Source organism: Numenius arquata, chromosome 6, assembly GCF_964106895.1.
Source record: "Numenius arquata chromosome 6, bNumArq3.hap1.1, whole genome shotgun sequence".
NCBI lineage: Eukaryota > Metazoa > Chordata > Aves > Charadriiformes > Scolopacidae > Numenius > Numenius arquata.
Window position 1 is genome coordinate 3,397,368 of NC_133581.1, and position 27,498 is coordinate 3,424,865.

A 27,498-nucleotide genomic window follows, 5' to 3' on the forward strand; every position below is an offset into this window, starting at 1 on the left:
CCATGCAAATGGTTCAAAAAGTTTATTGAATATTTAATTTACAAAAAATCATATCCCTATGAGGTGTTCTATGCAAAATTGGATAAAATAAACTGCATATAAAACCCAACCCTAGTAATGGAAATACAACACAGAACTGAGACCATGGAAAGGAAAAAAAAATATATATATATAATCATGACACACATATGACATTCATTAAGGATTGTCCCAACCATCAAAGAATTGGTTCAATGTGATGCCTTCTTCCTAGATACATTATGCATTTTTACCATTTTGTACAGGTCTTCTCTATTCTGTTGGTCCAAATTTGCAGTTTATACAAATTCTTTGCATTCTTTCTTAGCTGCTACATCAGCTCTGCCATTCCCGCTTTGATCAGAAGGTGGAAACAGACAGTACGTACATTGAAACACGTGCACTAGCAGATGCAACTTGCTATCTTTGGTAGGGACCCTAAATCTGCAGTGAAGTCAGCTTTTTCTAGAACGACAAGAATTTCAGGTTTAGTTTTGGCAAAGAACAGGTTTAATTTTTGTTGTTTAGTAGAACGTTACTGGCAGTTTCTGTTGAACGTACAAAAAAAAAGTAGAGTTGTCTCTTGTATGCTTTAAAAAATGAGCTCATTTACATGGGCTTTAAATCTAAATCTAATTTACTTCTATTGACATTCCTTGACTCAAATACAGTTACATAAACGTGCACAGCAGGGCATTCCTTGCACGAACGAAGGATGGATCGCACACAGAACACAGCAGCGATCCCATCCTGCTGCTTTTCTCCCATTTAAAGCAATGAGACTATTCCTGCAGGAAGATGCACAGATTTGGATGCCAGTTTCCCTTCGGACAAGTAGGAATCTTGCTGAGTGACTCAACGCTTGTATAGTAACTTTTCCAAGTTTTCCTGGGAAAGAGGAGGGTGAAACAAAACCAAAAAGTAAAGAAAATTCAGGACAATCGGTGCCAGAGTGTTTGCAGCCCTCCTCTGGCATAACATGAACAGGAGGAGCAGGAAAAAGGGGAAAAAAAAAAAATAAAAAAAATCAATGCAAGAGCCAAGGAACTTGAAAAGAAGGAAAAAGTAACCAGACTGTTTCCTTCATAACGTTAATATTCCATAAATATTGGACAGTATTTGATTAACTGCCATTAGCTGCAACTTTCAAGCATTCTCTTTGCTTTTTCACACACTATCTGGAAAAAAAAAAAAGAAAACATTATGCACTTCCCCAGTCCTCCCCACTCCTGCGTAGTGGAAATGCAAATAACCTGCATAGCCATGATTTTCTTAGCTGAAAACATTTAGTGGAAGACTAACTAGACTTAAACACTAAGTAAATCCGCTCACTTATGAGTAAAACATGCAATATTACGACAGACAGCTAATTGTCCTCAAAAAAGCTTTTTATGACAATTGCTAATTTGGCAGAGAAGAAATGTTTCCAAATGCATGAAAATCATTTTAAGAGCCTTAGTGAAGAACATAGTAGTTACAATATATTAGCGATTTCTGTGGCATAAACATTTTAAAAAGCATCAGCAAAGTATTAAATATAAAAGCAATATGTATATACCCCTCCATCCTCAGAAAAGCATCACGATTTGTAGTGTATTAAGTCAGATTTATTGACTGGGGAATTAAGGCATAACCAGCAGACAATAGTCTTTATTGTCTCAGCTCCACGTAATTTGCGGGGAAGAGCCCGTATCGGCCTTTGCAGACACCCCTCCACCAGCCGTCGTCGATCATTTCTATGTTTGTGATGATGTCGTCTGGGTCAAAGGAAATCTCGTCGTCACCCGCTGGAAAGAGAGTTGAAGGGGCTTAGTGCTGACACGGGAGCAGCCCAGGCTACAATCCCACCTTCCAACCCACCCTCGCCGAAAGTAACACCGACCCCCATCCCCTGCCTCTCTCCCCAAGGGCACAGGGCAGTGACAATCCGTAAAGATGGTTCTTACCTACTGCATTTTGGGTGAGTTTCTAACTTAGAGCAACAATTGGCACCTAACCCCCTGAGAACCACTTTACTTCCTTGATCACTCCTCAGAATTAACCAGTCAAGATTTTAAACAACTATGAATGCCAAGGGTTTAACGAGAGCGTTAACACTTGGTTAAAATGGATTTTGAGAACTTCCACCATTTCCAGAAACAGTGGCTTGTAGTTTTCAAAAGTGTCTCAATGCTATTGCTAAATCACTAAATTCCTAATTCTTCGTATCTTCACTTCATGTATTACTACAAGAGACTACACGACGAAAGGCAAAGGAAAAATCCAGATTTAGGTGTGCAGAACAGAGTTTTCAAAGACAAGGTTAAAAACAAGAGCTTTGCTCACCAGCTTGATAATCATAAAGGGCTATGGCTGTAATTCCAAGTTCATTTTCATATTCATCGTAAGCATTTTCTTCTAAAGAGAGTGAGAAATAAAATTCAGAGCATGAAGCACACTACCTATCACCCCAAGTTCTTTTCTGTAGTGTTCCTCCTGTAATTCTACTGCTAACCCACAGAGGAAGCAGGGAACAAACGATGCAAGTTTTAGCAGTGCCTTCTGAAATGGATTTTCTCCCTAAATCACACACAACTAAAGCCTGAAAGGAAGCGTTGACAAGTAGGCACTTAATACAGTATAAAATAAAACTGATCAGCCTTATAACACTTTTGTAAAATGTGGCTGAAAACTGGGTCCACAGTCAGTGTGTAACAGAGTATTTAATACCTTGTTAAGGCTGCATGTTGGGACGGGAGAGAGGGGCCAGTTCAAAATTTAAAAAATGGGAACTGAAAAGTATTTCAGCTTCCTTAGTTTCAGATGTCCTTACTCCACTCCCTCACAGGCACAGGACACATCACATCAATTCCGAAGCCCAAGAACCACTGACAGAATTTTTTGCTGGGCAGGCCAGAACCAGCGCTGGCTCAACACGCATTTAATCTCCATCTCTGTACTTCCTTCTCCAGCTGAGCTGCACCACACAGTGTGGAAATGGTTACCCCTCTGTGTCTTTTTGAACTGACACTCTAGAGAGCACTGTAATTATTCCAACATCATCTCACAAAAGTTAAGTAATTTCAACCTTGCTCTAGCCATATCTTAATTTCTTAATTAAAGTTTGTTGGTGGAGAATTTAAAAAGTCTCATCAAACTAAGACTTTTGAAAACTAGGACAGTGCTATCAGCGGAACTATTCATTAAGTCGTTGCCCAAGGAAATAATCTTTATTTTAAAGGGCTTTATATCAGAAACAAACACTGTACCTGCTTGGTAATGGTCTCCTGCCCCCGCCACTTCATAGACAGTCTCTGGTTCATATTCTGCCTCTCGCTGACTCACTGCTTCTTGGTAGTCCGACTCTGCAGCTTTGTAGCCAGACTCTGGTTCACGCGCAGCTGAATATGTCGTGCTGGAACCCTTGTAGGCAGACTCTGCTTCGTAGGAAACTGCATCCTGCGGAAATACAAGGTTTTGTAAAAAGGTTCCTACGCTTAAGATCAAAAACCAGGTACTGAAAGCGATTCTAACAAACCTCATAGACTGGGCTCGAGGGTGCCTTCTGCTCAGTCGGCTGTGCGACAGGTGATGATGGTGGAGTCTGTTTCTTGGCTTTAGCTTGTTCCTTAATTGAAGAGAAAGAAAAACTTCAGTGTGGTTTGACCACTGATGTCATGACACTGAACAAGAAAAAACCCTCCAAGACGAAAGATAGTCACCAACTTCTGAAATAAAGGGATGTGAGCAGGGAGCAGAAACGGCTGGACTGTTAGACCTGCCTGAAGGTTTAGACTGGCTGTACAGTAAAGACTCAGAAATATACCAAAGCAGAAGAGAAAAAAAGTGAAGAAACAAAAACCCCACAGTATGTATGCATACATGTGTTTAAAAACAGGGTACCCAATGTTCTTTGGCACATTTTCATAGGAGCTGCAGGGTTTCTGTGTTCAATATATTCATTCTATTCATTAGCTGGCTGGGCCTTGTGTCCCATTTTAGCCTAAGTTTAGCGAACCTGAAGCCCGCACGTTCTAATTATACAACTGATATATTATCTTTGATGAGAAATGATCATGCAAGCTCTTGCAGGTCTGCAAAACACCTGCCAAAGGCAACAGACTGAATAGCTCAGACAAAACTAAGTCCTATATACTGCAATGAGGGATTCAAACGTTCAGAAGAGTTACACGTGGTAGAAATAAAAGCAGTATTGCTATTGTATTCTGTGACACAAAGAACGTGGATCTGAATCAAGTGTTCTGGCACTCAAGCTCTTCACGCTGTGCCATCCCACCTGTGAATCAGAGGGCAAATCCACACTCATCATTAGAAAGCCATTCATTAGAAAGCCAGGATACTGCAGCTCAAGAAATACTACATTGCTTGCACAACTTAAAAAAGACCAAACCCCAAAACCTAAAAAACCAACAGACTCTAAGGTACCTACTTCATTTTGCCTCTCTTTACCATAAGGAAAAAGAAAACCGTGGATCTAGGGCCGAACTTTCTTCTTAATTGTAAAAAGGAAGAGAGAATACATGTTACGGGAGACTGTGCACTCCAGGTGTTTATGCCCATCAAGCCCTAAGTCCCCAAAAGATCCTCAGGAGAAACTGTAGTCCAGAGAGAAACGATAGGACTCTGTCACCAAAAAAAAAATCCTTCCTTTTCTTTGTTTGTCACAGCTCTGAAAAAATACACCTAACAAAGAAAACAAAGTGTGTCTTGAGAACAGAGCCAGCTTTGAAGACAATTCAAAGCTCAGTGCTGTGCTTTCTGGAAAAAAAAAAAAAACTATCTTGGTGTGAACAGCCCTCCCTCACTTTTAACTCCTGTGCTACAGATAAAAAAGCACCAGCAAAGTGTTTACTAGAAGTCAAATCTAAGTTTGGGGACAAATTAAGTAGTACCAATCTATTAACTATGTCAAACACGGCAACAATTTGAATGATTTGTTCTAGGAAACGGGTCTCTGCAATCCAGACTGCAGTTTAGGATAGTCCCAGCAGAATTGCCATAAAAGATTTAAACTGCATGGTCCCCTCTCAGGCTGGGTTTTTTCCACATCAAAACACTCCATGTGAAAGAGCATCCTGCCTTGCTCTCTAAGGCAGCAGAGGGTACCTAAATCATGAGGCACCCATCAAACTCCCTGAGCACCATTTGACTATGTGACATATGTGAAAAGCAAAACAGAAAAAGGATTACCAGTAAACAGGGTTCTTGAAGGAATGCAGCCCATATGTACATTCCCATTGTGGGAGTACGTATGCCCACGTACGTACTTAAAGTGAGAGAACTTTCTGTCTGTGCAAGGAAGTTCACTTAAAGAAATAAAGTTGACTTAAGTCAAAGCCCATTCCCACCCTTTACAGTATCTGTGGATGGTCTGGATTTCATCCCTTGCCTTTTCACGCTCGGCTCATGAGCAAGGGGCAGCGTAGCTAGTGCCATTTCAACTTCCCCTTAACCTCGTCCTTCCTCCCTCAGTGTCTGCAGAATCACACAATTAACCATGGAGATGTTCAGTCTGGAAGAACATTAATCATCTGGTTACGGTGAAATTTAAATACCAGCTTTGGAAAAAAACTTCAGCTGTGTCCAGGCAACAGAATCTTTGATGAAGCAGAAGAAAAATCAAGCATAACGGCTTGAATTTAACCCACACTTATGGCAAAAATAACAGTAAAGAAAGAAAGTCACTTTTGAGAGAGAAAGGGGGGAAAAAAAAAAAAGACACAACAGTTCAATGACTCATAAGAACCTGTGCTACTACATTTAAAGCCTTCTGGAGAACTGTTTCCTCAGCAGGAGGAAACCTGAATGAAAAGCTGAAAGGGTAACAAATGCCTAAATTCACCGCCCTCCATCCACAGATCTTACTTATGAGCATACAATAACCCAAAATGAACAGCAAGGGAGCTAATGGAGAAGCTGAACTTCTCTCCTGACTCAGCCCAGACTACAAACCCATGCAACGGAAGGGAATACTAAGCAGAAACAGGCCACACTGGGAAAATGACAGCCAACAGGATGATGAGGGGTAACGGTTTTAAACTGAAAGAGGGGAAATTTAGATTAGATCTCAGGAAGAAATTCTTTCCTGTGAGAGTGATGAGACACTGGCCCAGGTTGCCCAGAGAAGCTGTGGATGCTCCATTCCTGCAGGTGTTCAAGGCCAGGCTGGATGGGGCTTTGAGCAACCTGGTCTGGTGGGAGGTGTCCCTGCCCAGGGCAGGGGGGTTGGAACTCGATGATCTTTAAGGTCCCTTCCAACCCAAACCATTCTGTGATTCTATGATGTCCTGCCCTACCCTAACCACAGTGGCTGGTGGCAGCAGTACCTGGAGAAACGCATGCACCAGTCCACTTGGCCAATCTGAGGGTGGTACCCAAGACCAAGCCTGGACACAAACCTTCTCTGAAAAAGAAGCATCAGTACTCTCTGTGTTAGCCGTGGAACCTTTCAAAAAATTCACAGAGCCACCAGAGCAGATTTCCCACTGCTCACTAAGGACTGCAAGACAGCTCATCTATCAGAGCTGAAGGACTGACACGTGTGAACTTCAGAGCTGTGTGTCCCCCCAACACTTATCACTTAGGGCAACTGCTGCTTTGAGAGAACAGAGGATCTCTCCCAAGCTATATTGGACTGTCATCACTCACAAGCAAAGCATGAAAGCTCTGTCCTCAAAATGGACAAGATCTCCAGAGCACTGGCACATAAGTGCTGTTTCTCTTGAAATTCAACTGCGGTGCAATGAAATCACATGGTATTTTAGAATATACTGATATCCCTACTTGTCAAGACAGAGTAACATAAAGGGCATGGCCCTGGAGACACAGTTGCCACCCTGGTGACACAGCTGCCACCACATGAAGTACCTCCTTGCATCTTGAGGAATATCAACCTGCTTCTAGCAAAGGTGCAGAGCAAAAACCATAAAAAGTACAGGAAAGATCAGTCTTAGGTATCAGTTGCCACATGCCCTAGCAAAGAGACACTTCCATGAAGTAGTTGCTTAAGAAGTGAAGCACTGAGTTAGGGATAAAATATCCTGGGATCCTGCAACAAAAGAACTCTTATCCTGTAAGAACTGCTAATTTCTCTGTGATAATGAGTCAAGTTTTTGACTTCAGAACATTTACTTTAAGACCCAAGCGTTCAAGGATGGACTGCACTGTTTACAGGGACTGGTCTTTTGTAGAATCCCCTAGAAACAACCAAATCAAAGTAAGGAAGTCCCTGGTTGAGGAGCGTTGTCTCACAAGTACCATCAGCATCTTGAGGATGACCTAAGAAGCTTCAGACAGGCTAACTGAGAAGTCCTAAAACCACCAGACACCTTGTCTGAGAACAAAGCAGAAGTAGTGATGATGGAATGGAGTTACTGCCAGATAAAAATACACACCTCAGAGAAAGAAATGAAAGAGCAGGATGAATGCCAAGAAAGTTCATTTTCCTTTGGGACTGATACTTCTCAGTGATTCTCAGCAGTAACTGGAAGTAAGGGCTGTCCGGAGTGATCTCATGGGCGCAGAATGGCCTTAGTAACAACGCAACACTTGATATACATCAACCTGTATCATGGTTCTTCCGTATTTGGTGAACTGTAAATGTATCTACTACACTAAATCCCGCAAAGATAACAACGCTGCTTCCTATAAGTCACAAGTCCTAACGCTATCCCGATCCAGTGTGCTGACAGAGGAAAACAAGTGCCAAGAAAAGGGAGATCTCTTGAAGGAGGAGCAAAGCTGCACTTTCGAGAGCAATGTACACCTCAAGGTTGTTTCCAAGTTGTCTCTAAAAAGAACATTCATTCCCCTTCGTCATTCCATGGAATGGACCCCAGAGCTGAGGGACTACAGCTCTTTGACTAGAGTTGCGGTGTCAGTGGTAAGGACAAGGACTGAGGAGGATGAGAAGCGAAAAATTGCTTTGTTATGGAAACAACCAGGTGCTGGACCTAGACACCGGCAATGCATAAGCTTAAACACACTGAAACATGCTGGGAACAGCGGACAGTAGTTCAGGAGCAGAGACAGCCTGTCAATAGCTAGAGGAGCTACATGGCTACCAGCTGAATGGCCACACCAGAAGGTGGTGACATGTGCTGATAGCATTTTGCTGTGACTCTGAATGAACAAGTGCTGAGGCATTTAACTTTTCTCATCTGAAGAGCTCCCAGAGCAACTCTACGGGCTGGATGCACATCAGTGTTACTGCTCCGAGGAGAGGGGAACAAAGGGACTCTCCTCAAGGCAAACGTTCAACTTTTCTCTGTGTGGCTCAGTGCTGGAGGCTGGTGCCAATGCTGAAAATGACACAGAGCAGTCCGAAGTGACTAACAGAGTGGCTCCCTGGAACAGACTTTCTGACCTTATCAAATAGAAAAGACTGAATTCTCAACTTCAGCTCTTGATCTCTTCTTCTTCTCCCAGCTGTAAGAGAGTGGCAGATGCTGTGTAAAAGGTGTAACATGTTTTTCTCAAGAACAGTAAAGAAACCCAAATAGTTGGGGGAAGGTATTAGAAGTCCACAAAGTACACAGGGATGAAGGGAAGCTTAGAAGAAATCACTGATACACAGAGATGAACTCCCATTCATCTTGTGAAACATGTATGCAGTGAACATATGCTCACACTGTGCATCTTGAAGCCATAAGGCAAAAGAGGTGATAAGCTGAAAGAAAAAAAAAAAAAAAGTGGAAATAACTTCAGATAGAGAGACTTGATTTACACTATAAAACTAGAATTTCCCAAAGTTCAAACAGAACTCCAAGGGAAGTTAGCGGTTTTCAGAAATGAAACTATACACAAGATACATGGGCCATGCAGTTTCAGCACAGCAAAACTACAGAGTTATTTCAGATGCAGCACTGGCCTGGGAACAGCAGAGTTGAGAAGCCAACCAAAGAACCGGGCAGGGGAACTGATTTGGGTTAACTAGATGTTTTATTTGTTAGGCTTCATCTTCCACTTCTGTGTGACTTACGCAGATGCTTTGCTGGCATAGGGATAAGGTGGCTCGAGAGTGCTGCCATTAGCAGCCACGCTGGTTTAGGCCAGCTGAGTGAATGTGAAGTAATGTGCAGTTTCACTGCAATATATTTTTCTCAGTTTAGGAAGATGGGAGCTAGGTTGCCATAAGCCTACCATGCATTTAGTTTTTCATATTTGTAAAACAAATTATTTACTCCAAGTCTAAATTTGGATGGAACAGGATGAACACCACACCCTGGCATCCTGTAGCAGCATCCCCCTAAGAGGAAGTATCTACCACATGTGAGAAACCAGTCATTGGGTCTGCCCCATTTGTCGTTAGGCAAAGGACCGAATGGATCTGAGAAACCATCTGACAGTCTGTCCTGGACTCCAGATGTCTCACAGAGGATGCTGAGACAAGTTCATATGCAAGAAGATTTATCAGTGGGGTCTGCAGCTGGCAGCATACATTGGCTCTAAGATGAAAGATACTTTTGGTGGAAAATAAAAACAAAAGAAGAGAAAGACAGAGAGAAGAGAGAAGGAAATAGGAAAACTCCCCCGTGGCCACCCAGCAAGAGCAGTGATGAGGGTCCCAAACAAGCATTCTCCTCTGGGAGGGTCTCTTCAGCATAGCAAGTGGCAATGACGAAGAGACCTGTGCATCTCCTTGAGTACTATGTACCCTTCATCAAGACCTGCTCCACCTCCTTACTGGCTTTTCCTGTTTGGGACACTATTAGCACTAGGTTGGAATGTGCTATTTCAGCATCGGCGTTGCATATAGGTTGGCTGTTAAGTTTCAGTGCGCATGTATGGCTAAGTAGCATTTATTCAGAATTTAAAAGACTCCTATCTTTTTGTGTCCTATGTTCAGTCTTCTCTAGTATAAACTAATATCTGTAAAACAAGAAGCAAAAGAAGGGGAAAGAGGAACTATTCTTACACCAGCATCGATTGTTTCCTGCTCCCTGCCATAAGATCAGTGTGAGGCCAAGAGATCAGAATAACAGCATGGGACCACAAGGGAAACTGCCACAGAGGCTCTGGGCAATCACTGCTTCAGCAGGAAAGGTTACACAGCCGCAGACAGCAGACCCTCAGGATTGCTGACAATAAGGCACCTCAGGCACTGTCTAACAAAGCAAACAAACATGACACAAAGGACAAGTTGCTACTAACGCACAAGTCCGTCCATCTCAGCAGCAGAGTTTCACCAAATATGCAAATTCTACAAAGCAGATAAGATGTCATTTCTGACTAAACATTTCCTGGAATTATTTTGCTTATGAATAACACAGAAATCACTTAAGCTTTTAGCCATGCCAATGCTACACTAATTTTCGTAATTCTCAAACTAAGATTCAATTAACATTTGGAATATTATTTCCCTCATGGGTGTGTGCTATACCAATGAGTGGCAACACCTCCATCTTCCACAATACTGATTCCAAAAAACCTGCATCACCAACTATTATCATGGTATTAAACTTCATGAATAATCACACATACAGGGCCTTTCGGGGACAACATTTCTCTCCCCTTGTGAGCTCCTCTGTGCCCAAGAGAGTCTGGAATCGCCAAAAGGCAGAAGTACAACACAAAAAGGTCAGGCTGCAAAGATCAGAGGTCAAGACTAGCATATATATTTTGGGATAGGCTAAATAAAAAAATTATATAGCATTAAGTGTTACCCTGTCACCCTGTCTGAGGTCTGGTATACATATGGTGCATGCTGAGAGATGGCTGGATTCACAAACAGGTTAAGAAACCTCAGGTACAAACACAGGCAAACGCACAAAGAGCTTTAAAGCCTGGCTGAAAAGAAGGAAAGTATCTTTTCTTACAAGATTCCCTTTTCTGCCAACATTGCACTGAAACAAGACTAGACACGCTGCTCAAATTACTGACCTCCAGTTTCCTTCGAGCCTCCTCCTGTTCTTGTTTCTCCCGAGCCATTCTTTGTGCTCTCTCAGCTTCGGCCTTCCTTCGGTCTTCCTGCTCTTTTTCCTTGGCTAGGTTTTCAAAGTTAGCTCGGATGCTGCTTGTTTTATTAGCAACTGTAACATTTAAAAAAAAAAATTGAAGGTTTTGTATAAAGGTAGGGTAGAATGAGTTTTTGGTACAAATTTCTGCTAGGATTGAACATGTTTCTGCTTTTCTGCTCTCTGAGCTCACAGCCCATTCAGGAAAGTCCTTCTATCCCTCTTTCTCCCTTCTCCGCTTCCAAGCCCAAACCTCTTGTGCACTACGTTTCTCTCTTACAAAAACCTCTGCAACACTTCTCCCTCCTCTCCTTCATGGTATAGTCTCCAACACTCTGCTCCCTATTCAGCCTATTCTCCATTCTGATGCTTTTTATTCTCCGTTCCTCAACTCTGATGACCCTCAAGGGAGAAAAAAAAAACAAACCAACAAATCAAAACAACCTCTAAAGGTAGGAGCGAGAGAGTAGCTGAGGTTGCTAGAGACCTGCAAATACAGCAGTTCCCTCCAGATGATTCTTACTCAGCGCTACTACATCACAGTAATATCCTGGGCTTTTGAACATTATCACCTCCAGAGAAAGGATCTGGGGCCAAGGCCTTACCAGCTTCTATTGGCTTTGTCTTCTGGTAAGTTGATGTTGGTTTCTCAATATCTTCAAAAGTTGCTGCATTCTATCAATAGAGAGAAAAAGAGTATACTTAAAGAACCACAAATACGTGAAGATATTCAGACAGCTTTAATCTGTGACATTTTATTGTGATATTGCCCCTATGGCTTTTTTTTTTCAGAACACTAAAACAAAATCAGGAAGAATCAAAATGTGACAAGTGGAATAATTCTTTCTGTTAAGTCAAACTATGTAAGAATTAATCTTCCAGGACAGTTTTAAACACAAGTAAATCCTATTAATTAAAAAAAAATGTAGTTTATGAACAGATCACTCATCAAAACTAAAAATGAGGCACTGTCCAAAACATTTATTGTGCAGATATTTCTGTTCTAATCCACACTATGCAGGATTTCTACCAAGGTAAAAGTATCCAGTTCCCTTATAGAAGCAGATACCGTTAAAATAGAGGGAGCATTTTGAGAACAGTATTCAAAAACTGGGATTATTTTTAAATGAATGGTCTTGAGTCCTGAAGCCACAAGTAAAAAAATCCTACAGACTTTCAAACTCCTCTACTTTCTCGCTTTTGAGTGTCCTACATAAAGCTGAGAGCAAACTTATTCAGTAGATAAATCTCAGTGAGGACTTTTTCATCTTCTTTTAAATTTAAAAATGGAGAGGTAAAAAGAAGGTATCAGCTGCCTTATCCTTCACTGTTACAGATACTAAACCAAATTCTCCTAAAGAGGAGGTCCCTCATAATCAAAGTTGGTAGGTATCAGACACCTATTTTAAGCAGTCCACTAAAAGGATATCTTCAAGATATAAGGCATTAGCCAGTTGCTAGAAGACATGACTGAAATTGTGGAATTAATGGATTTTCTCATTCTTTTGCATAAATTTTGCTATCCTTTCATTTCCATGCTTCAGTTTTCCCTCCTTAAATATAAATATACACACTACACATATGTACACACACGTGTGTATTAACACTACAGATCTAACCAGATTATTTTGTATCACTACAGAGTATTTAAATCATGGCTCTTTTAAGCAACTTACCTTATCCATCCGATCTTTCTGTACACCATACTTCCCACCAAATCCTTTCGAATAATCTAAAAGCAGGATAAAGAGGTCAGAGTAAGGAGTTTGTTGTCCCTCCCATCTTTCTGCCAAATGCAAAGAGCCATCTCAAATGCAAATAGCCATTTCAGCTGCATGCAGAGATACAGTGACAGCCGCCAAAGAAAATGCAACTTGTTTTTTGATGCAGAAAGGATACATAACTGCAAGAGCCTTCAGGTACACCAGCAGATGACAGATTGTGGGCCACATGCATTCTCTGAGTAAACATTAAGCTGAGGACTGATAAGGTATCAAGCAAGGAATAAGGGATGAGCCCTTCTAATGCATCACTTCTGTAACACAGCCTTTCACAGCACCAATTCTTAGCCCTCTGCAGTAATGGTATAACCTAAGCCATTTTGCTTTGCTCAAAGGAGCGATATCCAGTCTTCGGTGACCACAGAGGTGTTTTATTCTCTTTAACTTGGCAAATTCTATGAATGGCAGGAAAATATAACAAATTTCTTATCCCAGTGGACTTAGTCATGATACTCAACTGATGAACATTAAAGCAATTGGCAATAACTCCTGTTCTACATATGGAAAGGGGCAATTCCACCAGACAGCATGAGCCTGCAACAACTCACCACCACAGAAATGGGGTGGCCACATTATTCGGTAGCACCCCTGAGCTGCACATTCTTACTCTCACCTCATGCTGACTCCAGCACTTGTTACTCCAAAATCAGTTTAAACTCACTAGTGGCATTAACAAGAAAAACAACAAATAAACCCTAACAAGAGTAGCTTTCTGCTCTTTCTAGTGAGCTGTACTCAGAGCCAGCGCAATAGAAGCAGCAAGAATGTGTGGCTGGAAAAACACCTCTTTCTGGTGGCAGTGAGCTGTAGGAATGTCCCCTTAGACTCTGGAGATGGACAGGGTTTCCTATACGTCCCTGGAATACAATTACAATTACTCCTTCTCCTCTCAGCCCCCAAAACACTTGGGTCCCCTAAACCAGCTATTTTAGTGTTTGTACTAGGGATCTGCTAAGGCACATCTGACGCTCTAAAAGTTTGAATTTGTGTCACTGTAGCAAAGAAAAATATTGACTATCAGAATGAACAACCTCATTTTCTTCAGCTTTGTATGTATTTTCAGCCAGAATAAATATACTACACTTACATTTTCCTGATCCAGACTTCTCACTTTAAGATAACGGAAAACCAGGAATTCATGGTTTGTACCCCAACTATTTCACAATGAATAAAGAGAGCATTATAACAGTATTTGCTCACCCAAGAACCACAAACATTCCCTACTTCTTGTTTTAAAGACTACAATAGTTTTAAAATGATCTTGCCATAACCCGTTGCTTGTTAAAGGTTACATGCATGGTCCTTATCGGAATATTTTTCCACCAATTTATCTAGGCAAAACTTCACATTTAGACTCTAAAACTGGTAAGCACGACGTCATTAACATCATACTAATAATACTAGACATAGTAATGTCGTTATTATCACAGTGTATGTATAGCTATTAACTAAATGCATAATGTTTCAGAGCTGTCAACTAAACATTGGATATCTGTTTCCTGAATACAGGCTTGCTTTATGCAACATTTTAAGAATAAAATGGAAGAACATTGCTAGATCATGTAGAAATAGAAGCGCAAGAAAGTGTCCGCACATTACTAGCATTGATCTACTCAGACAACTATTTAAGACTGTGTGAGAAGTGGCTGCACTGTTAAGAAAGTAACAAGTGAAAACGGTGCCTTGTTGAGATTCATGCTTGGCTAGTTTCTCCTTGTAATCAAACCCCACAGCAGATGGGTCCTGCCTTTCTGTCTGTACACCAAATTTCCCTCCGAAACCACTCTTATAGTCTGAAAAAGCCACATGTAATAAATTAAAATGAAGGGAGGAAAATAAAGAAGTTTAGTCAGAGACACTCAAAGTAATTTTTGCAGTATTTCTCAATTACCAATAATTTTGGATGGTGGAAAAAAAAAAAAATCTCATTACATTTTTGTAAGAGTAAATTCAAAAGAAGTTTCCACTTGAGATTAATAAGAGGTCAACATGATTTATCAGACATAAGAACACCATTCTGAAGTCACAGAAAAAAAGCACTTCTCAACATTTTTCATACATACTGCATAATGCACTTGCATTTGATCAACATTACAAACACAAACACACACATAGTATATTCACCAAAACAAAACAACACACAAAAGGATAAGAGAGAATAAAATGAGCTTCCTTCATCAGTGTGGTTAACATTTGTACGCTACAGATCTGATTTTTAAAGAGGTGTTAAGATAGGGTCCACAGAGACTATCCTTCAGACATTCTTACACAGCATTGTTTAAAGGAAGAAGGAATATTCCTGCTGCCACACAACTTGAGGAAAAAAAGCTCAGCTAAGAGTTATGGCCATTCCCTACTACAGCCTTAGAACAGCCATTTTAATATATGATATAAAATAAGGGCAGAAAAAAAAGGACTGCAGGTAATCATCTCACAACAAATCTGCTGGAGCATCCAACAGCACAATAATCTGAGGATCACTTTTGATTAATTTAAAAAAAAAAATAATAATTTAATTAAATTCTTTAAGTTAAGAGTGGTGGCAGGCAGAGGGCTGGGGAGCAATCGGTAATGTGCAACTTTTCTTCTGGGTACCAGTATTTCATAGGAATAGGTACCTCACAAGCAATGAGAAAAGAGTATTAGATACTAAGACTTCCCTCGCACGAAAATCAGGGTATGCATAACAGAAACCAGAAAAAGGAGATTATCTGTGGAAGGTACAAAGGAATTGCTAATTTGTGGTTTGCACAACTCAACTGAAAAAGGAAAAAAGTAATCCAGGCTATGTGTAGACCCACAAAGGTTTTGCAGTGAGAACTTATCACGAAGTCTGAACTTGCAGCGACCCAAATGTGTTAAACCTGCTTTGCAGACACCAGTACAACCAGTACACAGCAACCGTTCAAACACAGAAAAAGGAGACTCATGTCAGCTACTGTAAGGTGGTGGCCAAAGATACCAGGGGAGGAGGGTTCACACAGGGAAAGGTCAAAATGAGGGAAGTCAGACAGAATGGCAGAGAATTGTGAATGGATATACCTTTCTGGGATTCGTGCAGCTGCACTTTCTCCTGGTGATCCCAGCCAAGTGCACATTTGTCTTGTCTGTCTGTCTGCACTCCAAACTTGCCTCCAAACCCCTTTACATAATCTGTATGCACGAAGTTTCAGAAAACATTATTGCAGTTTAGGACTGTAAGCAGTATTTAATAAAAAAAACCAGTAACATGTTATGGGATAAGCTGCCCTCTCAGTAATGGTACTCTCTTTCCCCCTGCTACACTACCTCAACAGAGGGAAGGACACCCATTCAGGAACTCTAGGATCACGATACAAGGAAGCACCAAGAATTCAGTAAAGATTACAGCATACAGACCCAATAATATTCTGAGATTCGAAGAATCTGATGCACTTTCCGCTTAAAACCACATAACATGCACAAACACGTGTGCCAGGCAGATATATAAATACTGAAGGATTTCATAGTGCCACTGAATACTATAGATCTGTGCAATTACACATTTATTTCAATAACTTCCATACGGACATGAGGTCCCTTGGAAATCAGATTGTGAAACTCAGGGACAGTTTACAATGCCTTCCTTTTCATTTAAGGGAAACAAAAATCTGCATACACAAAGGGCAAACAGACATTTACCAGCAAAAAAATCCCAAATGAATTATTTTTTTTCCCAGGTTTAAAAGGCTGATTGATTTGAACTAGTATTTTTAAGCAAGATAATAAAAACCTTTCTGTGATTCATGTTTTTCCGTTTTGCCTTGATATTCAAAGCCAACAGCACTTTTGTCCACTTTGTCCTTGTCAACACCGTATTTACCACCAAAGCCCTTGGAATAATCTAGAGATAAGAGTGAAGAGTTTTGTTTGTAAGCGTTCAATAACAAAATATCACCTTGAAAAATTGTGATAGTTAAACCTGCTAACATTACATTACGTATTAAAAGAAGCAATGACATCCCCACTTAAACTTGATTCCAGACACTGAAATCATGAATCCTTCAGAATACGTTCTCTCAGGATGGAAAATAAAATAGCATCGTATGTAGTTCAACTGCTGGGCAATATCAGCAATTCTGCCACTTGACTCCTTGATAAAATTCTGAAGACACTTATAGCAAAGTGAAGTTCAGAAACCATGTCAGCAACAGCCTGGATGCTTTTAAACAAACACCCCCTTCTCCTCCTTAGCATTTCTAGAATGCAAACATTTCTTTGAGATACACAGAAAACAGATGGCAAAAATGTCAAAATTTTCCAATAAAATGGTCGATTTTTGATCAGCTATGCCTGGAAACCCAAATAACAACACAATATTAACTCTAAACTCTACCAACTTTGATAAATGTTTTAATCTATAAACAGCTGATTCTTCTAGAAACGTTTCTCTGTTGTGGTTAAACTGCTTACAGTCTCAATACTGTAATCTACAGCTTTTCAAAAGAAGTTGCAAAAAACTTCCAGACAAACCCATGTGCCCTGCTCCCAAAGTAACAGCAGTTGGATCATCACTTAAGACCAGTCAGAACTCATGTTTTAGGTTTCTTTTTCAGGAGTCAAAGTTTTCAGCAGCATAACTGTTATTCAGTGCTACCTTTCAGCAGGCTAGGAGTGCAACAGATGTAAAAAAAGATAAGTACTTTACAACAGTGCCTATCATGAATGCCTCGGAGTACAAACCCACCAACACGTGTGTCTACTCACCCTTCTGTGACTCGTGTTTCTCGGTTTTACCCTGGTAATCAAACCCCACTGCACTCTTGTCCACTCTGTCAGCCTGTACTCCGTATTTTCCACCAAAACCACTTGAGTAGTCTGCATTCAGAGTAAAGCACAATAAAAATTAAATTAAGAAGCTTTTAATAGAAACATCATATCCTAGCAATCGAGCAGGAAAAAAAAAAGTTATTTCAGAACTGAAATATTACTCATTAGCACATAAAATCAAGTTTAATTTTAAACACAGAAATAAAATGGGCAACAGTCCTATAGTTCATGATGGTTCCTTTTAAATCTACTCCCCATTTCCAATAAGGTGCAATACAGCAAAGAATAATTCCCAATCTTTCTAAAATGTCCTTGAACCTCCCTTCTAAAAGAAAAGTAAGACTCACGATGACAAGCTATTTCCTTGTCTTAAAACCTCATCACCTCATGAAATTGCTTTGAAATTCATTTTTTCATCTTCCCTTCCACCAAAACCCGTCAGCATTCGATTCACTGAGAACACCACGGTGACGCCTCACTAAACAAGGTCTTTCACAAACAGTAGAAGAACAGAGATCTATTCTATTATTTATAAAAAACGTGTGTCTACAGAGGCAACCACGTCACCACTTTACCTTTTTGGGAGGCATGCTTCTCGGTTTTCCCCTGATATTCAAACCCAACAGCTGACTGGAAGAGAAATAAAAATGTATGTGCAACAAAGAGTGAGATATTAGTAGAAAAACCCCATGCACTTCAGTGGACCAACAGCACGGGAAGTTTCTGTGTCTTTCCATACTGCTCTGACCCTCTTGATTTGGAACATAAATACCTATTTAACTTACAGGTCATGTTCATTTACATGATAATTTAGTACATGTATTCATGGCAAGGGTTTTTGTCACCCCTTGCCAAAGCAAATTGTTTTAGCAACATACTGTAGTCTTGCCAGGTTCAGCAATTCAGTACAACAGGAATGCAGCATTTCCATGCCGAGGTTGTTAAACAGTCTTGGAACGGGATGCCAATTATCCTGCCAGTAGCTCATGTTGCAATACAGGACAAAACATCCCCAAATCCCTCCTCCTTTTGTAGCACTCACACTGATTTTATCTTCATCAAAGAACACAGCCTGGCTAAAAGGCACATTTTAAGATCGCTTTTCAGTTTTCTTTTCAACTTATTTCAATTTCCCATAAGGGCTGTTTTATGTTTTGCTTTGAACAGAAATTCATCTCCCAAACAGTCGGCATTAGCTTACTGCTAAACTTCGAATACAGCAGGAAGAGCTGACCACGCCAGCATTTTAAGGTATTGGAATTTTTCAGCTGAACGTACAAAATGATAAACTCAATTACTGCGAGTAGCTGCAGTACGAGATGAAACTGCTTACCTGGTCAACTCTATCGGTTTGTACTCCAAACTTGCCACCAAATCCTTTCACCGAATCCACTTGGGAGCAATGCTTGGAAAGCTTGGATTGATATTCATGTCCAACGGCTGACTAAAAGAGATTGGAAAGTTCAGAAACAGCCAGCAGTTCTATACAGTTCTGTATGTAAGAGAAAACACTGCGACCAAGTAACGTGAGGGTAAGTTTCGTTACAAACATGTTATCATTGACACTTTTCCTGTTGAAAATAACTTACCTGGAAATTGCTACTCACTTGAGTATCATTGACAAGACTGTCACCACATTACCAATAGCACCCCGGCCAGGGAAGTGCCAAGAAACGGTCTGACAGCAACGACTGTATTTTATGAAGACTGGTTTACAACTCTGGATTTTTACTTCAAAACCACAGGAATGAAAACAAGAAAGATACAGACGGAATCTTGATGGTGTTCACGCAGAATTTCAAATAGGGATTAGTTCCAGATAAAATACACAGCCTTGTATTTAGGCACATAGCTACAGTTCTCTTTTAGCTGATATTAGATTGCAACTAAATACAACTACAGCTAGGTTTTCTATCAGCATTCTTTTAGGGAGGCACCCTGATCTTCTGCATAAATCAAAATTAGGCATCTTCTCTCTATACTTTCTCCTCACTTGCAAAATGGCATCGCAAAATGAAGCGATGCATACACATCACGACAGAGCTCTCGGTGCTAAAAGGCATCCCGGCCCCACAGTATCCCATTTGAACCTGTCCCTGGAACTGGAGCTGAACACAGCAAGCCGAGGTGCAGTTACATCGCACTGTGACTGCCTTCAGGTAAGACACAAGAGTATGTAATTACATACCTGGAAGTATATGCAGATAGCGTTTGCTGGTGTTACATTTATCTAGTGCTAGGATACCCTTCTGGGTCCTGGAACTGATGCTATAGCCTATCACCTTGAGGGGTGCCATATAACGTAGCCCAAAAATGTTTTTTTCTTGTCCAGTGTCAAAACTGAGCTTGAGAGGCTGCACTCTGTGACACGCACCTTTCCTGACCCAACACCACCACCAGCCCTGTGCAGCACCACTGCTGCCAGCACCGCAGGTCCCAGCACCGTGCACGGGCCATCGGCGTCTGCAGCTGCAGCAGAGCCCCCTCCACGCAGCTGCCCCGAGCTCTGACCTTTGAGGAATGAGAAACTGCTTAACTCCTACCAGTATCGGACAGCTGGACCAAAGTGAATTAATTTGAGGACACAAGGTGTCCAGAAACTATAGGTAACTTGGGCTTTTATTTGTATTTGCCTTTTTTTACACAGGTTCTGGGGGGGAACATTCCCAGCACTTAGGAATTGCCAGGTAACAGAATAAGGATGTCAATAAGACACCTCCTTAACTTATAAGCAATATAAAAGCTCCTTTCTCTTCCTGAATTATTTGTTCTTTTTGCAGGTGTTCTGTAGTAGAGCAACTGTTAAACGTGACACAAAAGTCTCCCACCTCCCTTTCTTCTTCCCGTTACCCATTATATTTATTGAAGACATGAAGCTCTGAAAGCTCTAGGTTTTACGTGGTTTTACATGATCCCTCTTTTGTTACACCAACTGAGGTAGGTAAAGGTTTAAGCATGTTGTTTTCTTTATGTGGTACCAGAACTTTCTGCATTTCGTCAAATGCCAAGCATTACGACATACCCCTTTTTAAGAAAGACTTAGAAAAAGATTTTTCCTGGAAATCTGTATTTCAGAGTAAATTGCCCTCATAATTCCTCAGTACAATACTCTACTACATTTAAAATCGGTTATGGAGGTCTGGCACATAGAACGATGTAACTGTTCGTTTTAAGTCAGCATCAAGGTTTTGTCCAAAATGCAGCAAAAACCTGTACCATCGATAATACTGCAGTAACACTCATTTACTTCAGGCGAGTCACACCTTGATATAAACAGACCTGCACAGAGCCACAGCCACCTGCGAAGGAGAGATCTCAATGATACGGTTTTAAAACTATAGCTATAAGGAAGGAAGCTTTATTTAAAAAGTAAACTCTGAATTGCCTGCTGCCGCCAGCATCATTCAGACGGGCGTGACCATCGTGTTTTTTCTGATGATTAATTCTGGCCTGCAGGAAACAGTACTCGACTTTTGTTTCTTTCTTTTTTCCCCAGGGACACAGGTGAAGGATAAACTGCTGACATTAGAGAGCTATGCAGCTGCAGAACAGGCCTAATGGTGGGATCTGCTCAGCAATTCCTTTCCCAGATTCAAAGGATCTATTAGCCTACTTCAAAGGCCCATCAAGAATCATACAGCAATTTACTCTAGAATATGGGAATTCAGAAAAAAATTTAAGGCTGTCAAATTTCTAGAAACCCAGAAAGTAAATAAAGGAAGAAAATAAAATCATTCTTATCCAGGAAACAGTTTGGCTCTTATTTTAACAGAGTACATGAAAGAAACTAGCCAGCAGTTGATATGGCCTGTCTCATCATCACGTGGCTTAAGAATTATCACTACTTTTGTTAGTAGAGCATAACTTAAAACAGCCATCAAGTTCTTATGTAAAACACTACCATCTGACTGAAGTCTGATGATTTTTAAGATACTTGGATTACTTGTCACTGTTCACAGTTTACCACCGTTTAAGAGAGCTGCCCTCTAATTTTAAAGCATCAGCACACCCTTTCCTTCATTCTTTGGCAACCTCTATATGCACAGAAGAGCTGGAACAGCATAGAAATAAAAAAAAAATACTGGATTTATTCATGCATGAAGTACTTCCTTAATTTAGAAATATACTTTCAGAAACCTGAACCTTGACTCCAGGGGAATCCATGTGGGACGTAAGCAAGCAGACTTGCTCTAAAGACAGAGCAAGCATCAAACAAAAACATCTGGGGCCATTGCACAGCCCAGAACTCCTCATCATCATTCACAGATTCCTAATTCACCACCTGAAATACTTGTTCCTGATGCTTCAAGTGCTTTCGTTCAGTTCTTTCTGTCGGAGAATTTTGATTTAATTAGGAAGGGAGCATGATGGTCTGACAGATCTGGGTAATAGTGGTTACAACTGTAATAGCAGTTACACTGTAAGTGTCGTGCTTCTGCCCTCAAAATGAGCTTATGCCATGATCTGAGCTTCTACACCTCTAAACCTAGCAAAGTTGGAACAACTTTGCACCTTCAACAAGCTTAACTCGCACCTATAGTTGTGCTGGCCCCAGGCAAGGCAAGGTAAGGATTACAATATCGTCCCAGGGAAGCATTCACACTTACTTTATCCATGCGATCTTGTTCAACGCCAAATTTCCCTCCATAGCCATGGGAAGCTTTTGGTCCTGTTTCAAGTTCCTTCTCTTTGAGGTTCTGGTGTTCTTGGAATACGTTCTCTCTCAGCTGATGAATACTTTAAAGACAGATAATTAAGTAGTGAGTTTTACTATGAAAGTTTCAGAAGATAACTTCAAAAAGAAGCAAAATAAAAAGTAGGATGCTAAAAATATCATCTTAATTAAAAGTTTGACAACTTGCATTTTTTAAGCCCTTCCTATTTTTTCAGTGCACAAAGCACTTCATCTAGATTCTGAGAAACAGAATTTATTCCACTGCAAAACACTGTCTTAACATAAAATAAAATAACCAAGATGAAAGTGTTATTTTGCTATTCAAACAATCAATTACACAGAATTTATATGTGCCTGAAACATGTTTTCTTCTCACACCCTAATTTAAGTTCTTTCCAGTGCTTTTTATTTAGATGGCAACTTTTCAGAACAGGGATCATCTCTTATCAGACAGTCCCTATGGTAACAGGACTCTAATTCTAACTGAGCATTTTGGACACAACTGTAATGCAAAATAAGGATGCGAGGAGATTGCACCTCCTTTTCCCCAAGCGTTCCCTTGCAATGTGCAGGAATTGAACTTATGGTAGTTCAAGCGACATACAAGAAGGACAAACCGATCTGATAATGTGTACCTTAAAACACTTCCCACCTGAGTTTAAAGCTTCCTCAGGCATAATTCAGCCAGTAGGCGTCCCCACTGCACTCCAAATAGGGCAGAATAAAACTGAGCCCTGAAGTAAGCCACATAGTTCTGTCTCTCCATTTCCAACACTGATGACATTTATTCTTAGCTTTATTCCACGAAGGTTGATGCCCCAGAAACACATAAGCAAAACCAAAATGAACATCACAATCATAGCTTTCCTAAAACTACTTTAAAGTCAAGTCTTAGACACTTTTCAGAACAAGTCCAAGATTCAGAAGACGGATCATGTGTCTCACATAGCCCTTCGTGATGCATTTATTTGCTTTTCTGCCAGAGGGCTCAATTTTTTACTATGCCAGAATTTTTATGAGTTTGGTAGCAGTTTTCTAAACAAAGCCTAAGAATTAGGGGACCAAATGTATCCTTAAAGTACCAAACTGGAGCTGCTCAGATCACCCAACACAAATTTCTCCCCTGGCAGTACTGGCTCTTACACCAAAACAGAACAAAGAAACTTTCCAGACACAAAGAGGCAGGAAAAGTAACATTTCCAGTTATAAAGAAAGATTTAAGAGTCCCTGCACCATAGTTCTGATCTTAATTTCGGATCTGAGGATGCTGACATATTTGCAAGACCAGCAATCTGGCAAATAATGAATCTTCTAGGAGACTCTTATTTTAATTATGAAGATGCAAGTAACCGAGAACGTGAGTTGATTAAGTTGCCTGGGATTGTGACTATTAATAAATTTAAAGACAGCTGCTTTACTTGATGTGCTCTTGATGGCCGGATCCTTTCACAGTTTTAGCTCCCCAGCGCTGCTCTTTCTCACTCACATCATTCTGTAAAGGACACATAAAAAGAGTTAAAAACGTAAAGACATTACCAGTTATCTGCACTTTAGAGATCATAACAAAATCCTTTGGCAGTCAGCAAGATCCGAAGAGTTAGAAAAGAAGCTAATACCACTTTTACTTCTCTTCTGCTGGGAAGAGCCCTATGCTTCGTCCACTGCTGAAACTCACGGAGCACACATTCAGCCCCAAGAAGCTGATGCTTCTGGACACAAATCTCTTCCAAACAGACTTGCCTGCAGTACCCAGCCAAGACAAAGTAGTCTTGACAGTTAATCGCTCCCAGGCACAGAACCCTCATTCTCCATCCCTCCAGGAATACACTCCCACCAGTTTATGTTGCTGAGACACAGCCCCCGCCCCAAAAAATTACTCTTTATCATGTTACAGAACACAATTCTGCTGAACCAACAAAATTCAAAAGCCATACCACAAAATCAGGATCCGTCTCCCAGTCATCGGCTCCATCATCCTGATTGACAGAAATGGCGTGGCCTACAGTAGCCTTCCACATCTGCAACACCATAAGAAGCACTGTCACACTCCAGTTACCTCAACTCATGTTATATTATCTGTAAGCTGATGGAGACCCAATCCAAAATTGCCAATAAAGTATGTTATTTAACCACATGAACAGGAGCTGTATTTGCAGCGAAAGTAGATTCAATTGCTGGCTCTCAGGCTGTCTTCTCAAGCTGGTTTGAAAACCCTTTTTAGTTTTCCTATTGGCACTCCAAAAACGTTAGGAGCGATCACTGACATGATTTCAAAAAGAACAAGGAAGTCTTTCCTCACGCAAATTAATGTCTTTTTTTCAGTCACCACACTGAACGACTTCTCTTCAAACAGGTCTCCAAAATGACGTCTACTTCCAAAGACTATCACCAATTCTAGAACCCATGTGTATCTTTAAGGCATAGGAAAACTTGTTTTTTTCCCAGCCGTTACTGATGACGAGGATGATAGTGCTTATTAGGCAGCATAACCTACACATTTCCTCTGTTGTGTAAGGAGTTTCAGCATTATGAAAGAAATCCAAACAACTGTAAGAATTTGCATGCAATCTAGACATTAGTCCACCTGCTTCTCAGATAATCCCTTGTGAAATACATACACAAACTCAAGTGTCTTGTCTGACTTTCAGGAGAACCAGAGGGCGAGTGCTGGAGTACTGACAGCAGGAAGCAAAACTCATAAAAAGGCAAGCAATAACATCCAGAAACAACGTTCAACACTTTTGAACAGCTAATGATTTGGGGCATCTCATTTTCTGGAAACCTTATCCCCTGTGGAGTATCAAGTTGGACACTTTTAATTAACACTTTGGAACGTGACTAGTGAGCAGAATACCTGACCTGCCTGGTGTTAGTGGCTGTATTTTATACCCTTTATTCTAGGTAAATCAAAACAAATTAATTTTTAAAAGCAAAACAAAAACAACAACAAAAAAAGCCTTCTGTTCTCCCAGCTTTCTAAGGTACACAAGTCCGAGGAAGGATTTATTTCCTTCTTTGTTACTGCACTAGAGTTCAGTTCTTTAACATACCATCATTCTGTCCACTTACCTTTATTTTTTTAATTAGGAATAGATTGTAAGTATGATGATCATGGACTATTTAATTCACACAAGCATAATCCAGTGGGCAGAATAAAAACCCCATTTTAAATGAGTAACTAATAAACTAAAGGTAAAGTGCACAGAGGGAAAAAAAACACCGCTTGCTCTGCAGCCTGACAGAATGAGCTGACGAGCCAGTTTTATAGAGCATTTCAGAAATTTCAGGACTGGTAACGAGAACAAGAGCCGCTGAAAAACTGATTGTCAAACCCCAAAGTAGCAAATGACAGAGTGGCCTGGAAGGAGGGTGTAAGGCAGAGCAGATGACACCTTTACAAAGTAGCAGTACCTCTCCCTTTCTGCTTCTTCAAGTCTCCCATCTCCAAATTCCTACAGCAATTAAGGAACTTGCATTTATTAAATTACTTCATATCTAGAAAGCTTATAAGAGTACATATTGTTGGAAAGCAGAACCGAAACAGCTCAGTAAGGAAACACAACATGGGGTCCAAGGTCTAACTTTGTAACCAAACACAAAGCTATGGTCACTCCCAAGAGGGATGGCTTGTATCCCTGCCTCCGCACTCCCCCACGCTGGGCAACTCGTTCTGAAATGGAATTCAGGTGACAAGAACTGAAACGCGGGTTCATATGTGCGTGGTTGCTCTATATATTTCATGCAAAACCCAACTTTTTTCCCAAGTACTTGGTTCGAGCATTCACTTGACTGCTTTGTTTTGCTTTGTGCATTCAGCTGTGCTTGGGCATTTAAAAGAACAGCTAGATCCTAACTCTAGATTTCCTGCTTCCTCCTCAAACTCTCACGAACAGTAAGGAAGGAAGGAAGGATTTCACACAGACACGCTTACAAAATCCAGGATTCACCACGTTTCTTCCTAAATTACGCACATGAACGCCAACATTTTTCCACACCTCAAGCCTGCATTCTGCAAAGTGAGTGACAAAAGGGACCGAAGCAGCTTAGTAAGGAGGGATCTCAGGCAAGAGCTCCTATTCCTGGTGGGGAGCTACAGGAATCAGCCTGGTTTCCGCAGCAGCTTGCTATCCCAGCATATCTTCCAAAGCAGAACGTGGAGAAATATGATCTATTTATGAGTCACTGACTCACATGGTCAAATTTCTGAAGGAAAAAGAAAAGGCTACGGTTCAAACACAAACCCAGGCTATATATATGCTTTGAATTTACCCGGCCAGCTCTGCTCTTACGGGTCTGCTGTTATGACTAATCAGCGATCACAGCATCCTACCCAGCACCTTCAGCGGCGCCCTCGGGAACTCCCCTCTTCCCCAGGGCCTAGGACCAGCTCCTGGAAGGAACAAAGGGGGACGACAAGGCTTTAAACCCAGACACAGCACTGCAGGCAAAGGGAACCGAGGAGCAGCTCTAGGCCTACCCCAAGGCTCCATGAGGGCAGCGGGGACTCCTCCCGGCCTGGCTACCTGCTGGGGACCCGCTGGCCACCCTGGCAACTTGCCGTGTCCTTGGCAGCACCAGGGCACCAGAGGAAAAGGATTTTGCAGGGAGACCCTCTCTTCAGAGTCTGGTGAGAAATAACCTCAGGCCTCCTCCATAGGCCACAGTCACCCCGCTTTCCCCTCATCGCCACCACTGCCTTCTCCAAGCCCCCTGAGAGTCCTCAGCAGACGCTCTTCCTTCTTTTAAGTTACCTTTGAGCTACGGGCAGCTACAGAGAGTTTAAAAAAAATTTAAAAAAAAGAGATAGTCACGTAAGCCTGCCTCGGCCTATCCCCAGCAGAGACCCGGCTGCCCGGCGGGGAGCGCCCTCCCGGCCCCCTGAGGGAGCTCGGCGGGGAGAAGCCCTTCACCGCCCCGCCCGGGCCTGCGACGAGAGGCCGCTCCCCTCCAGCCCCAGCCCGGGGAACGCCCGGCCGGGCCCGCCACAGCTCTCCTCCTCCCCCGCGGGGCGCGCCCGCCGCCGCCCCGGCCCCACAAAGCCACCCAATGGCTCCGGCGAAGTGGGGGGGGGGGGGGGGGGGGGGGCGGTGGGGGTGTCACCCCGCTCCGCCGGCGGGCACAGCGGGCCGGGGAAGCCGCCGCGCCCCCTTCCCCGCTTACTCTGCCGCCCGCCTCCTCTCCTCCTCCTGCGGCCGCCGCTGGCCTGGCTCCCCGCCGGTGCTTCCCGGGCTGGCGGCGGCTGCTGCTGCTGCTGCAATTTCCGCTTCTCCCGAGGTCCCAC

General features: G+C 41.7%; 1 protein-coding gene across 4 annotated transcripts; it reads right to left on the minus strand.

Annotated features, from left to right (window-relative positions):
* On the minus strand, positions 1–27,498 carry CTTN (cortactin). 4 transcript variants are annotated; one of them, XM_074150044.1, is made up of 17 exons: positions 27,378–27,498; positions 24,152–24,235; positions 23,636–23,709; positions 22,150–22,279; positions 18,876–18,986; positions 18,118–18,172; positions 17,480–17,590; positions 16,506–16,616; positions 15,797–15,907; positions 14,437–14,547; positions 12,650–12,705; positions 11,579–11,648; positions 10,900–11,048; positions 3,536–3,625; positions 3,267–3,456; positions 2,344–2,415; positions 1–1,805 (listed from the first exon to the last, which is right to left on the minus strand). In XM_074150044.1, exons 2-17 carry the CDS (start codon positions 24,233–24,235, stop codon positions 1,669–1,671), a joined length of 1,662 nt encoding a protein of 553 aa, XP_074006145.1. In that variant the 5' UTR covers positions 27,378–27,498; the 3' UTR covers positions 1–1,668. The 4 variants fall into 4 exon arrangements, with proteins under 4 accessions (XP_074006145.1, XP_074006146.1, XP_074006148.1 ...); XM_074150045.1 differs by lacking the exon at positions 14,437–14,547 and having other exon boundaries at positions 7–1,805; positions 27,378–27,480; XM_074150047.1 differs by lacking the exon at positions 27,378–27,498 and having other exon boundaries at positions 7–1,805; positions 24,152–24,250.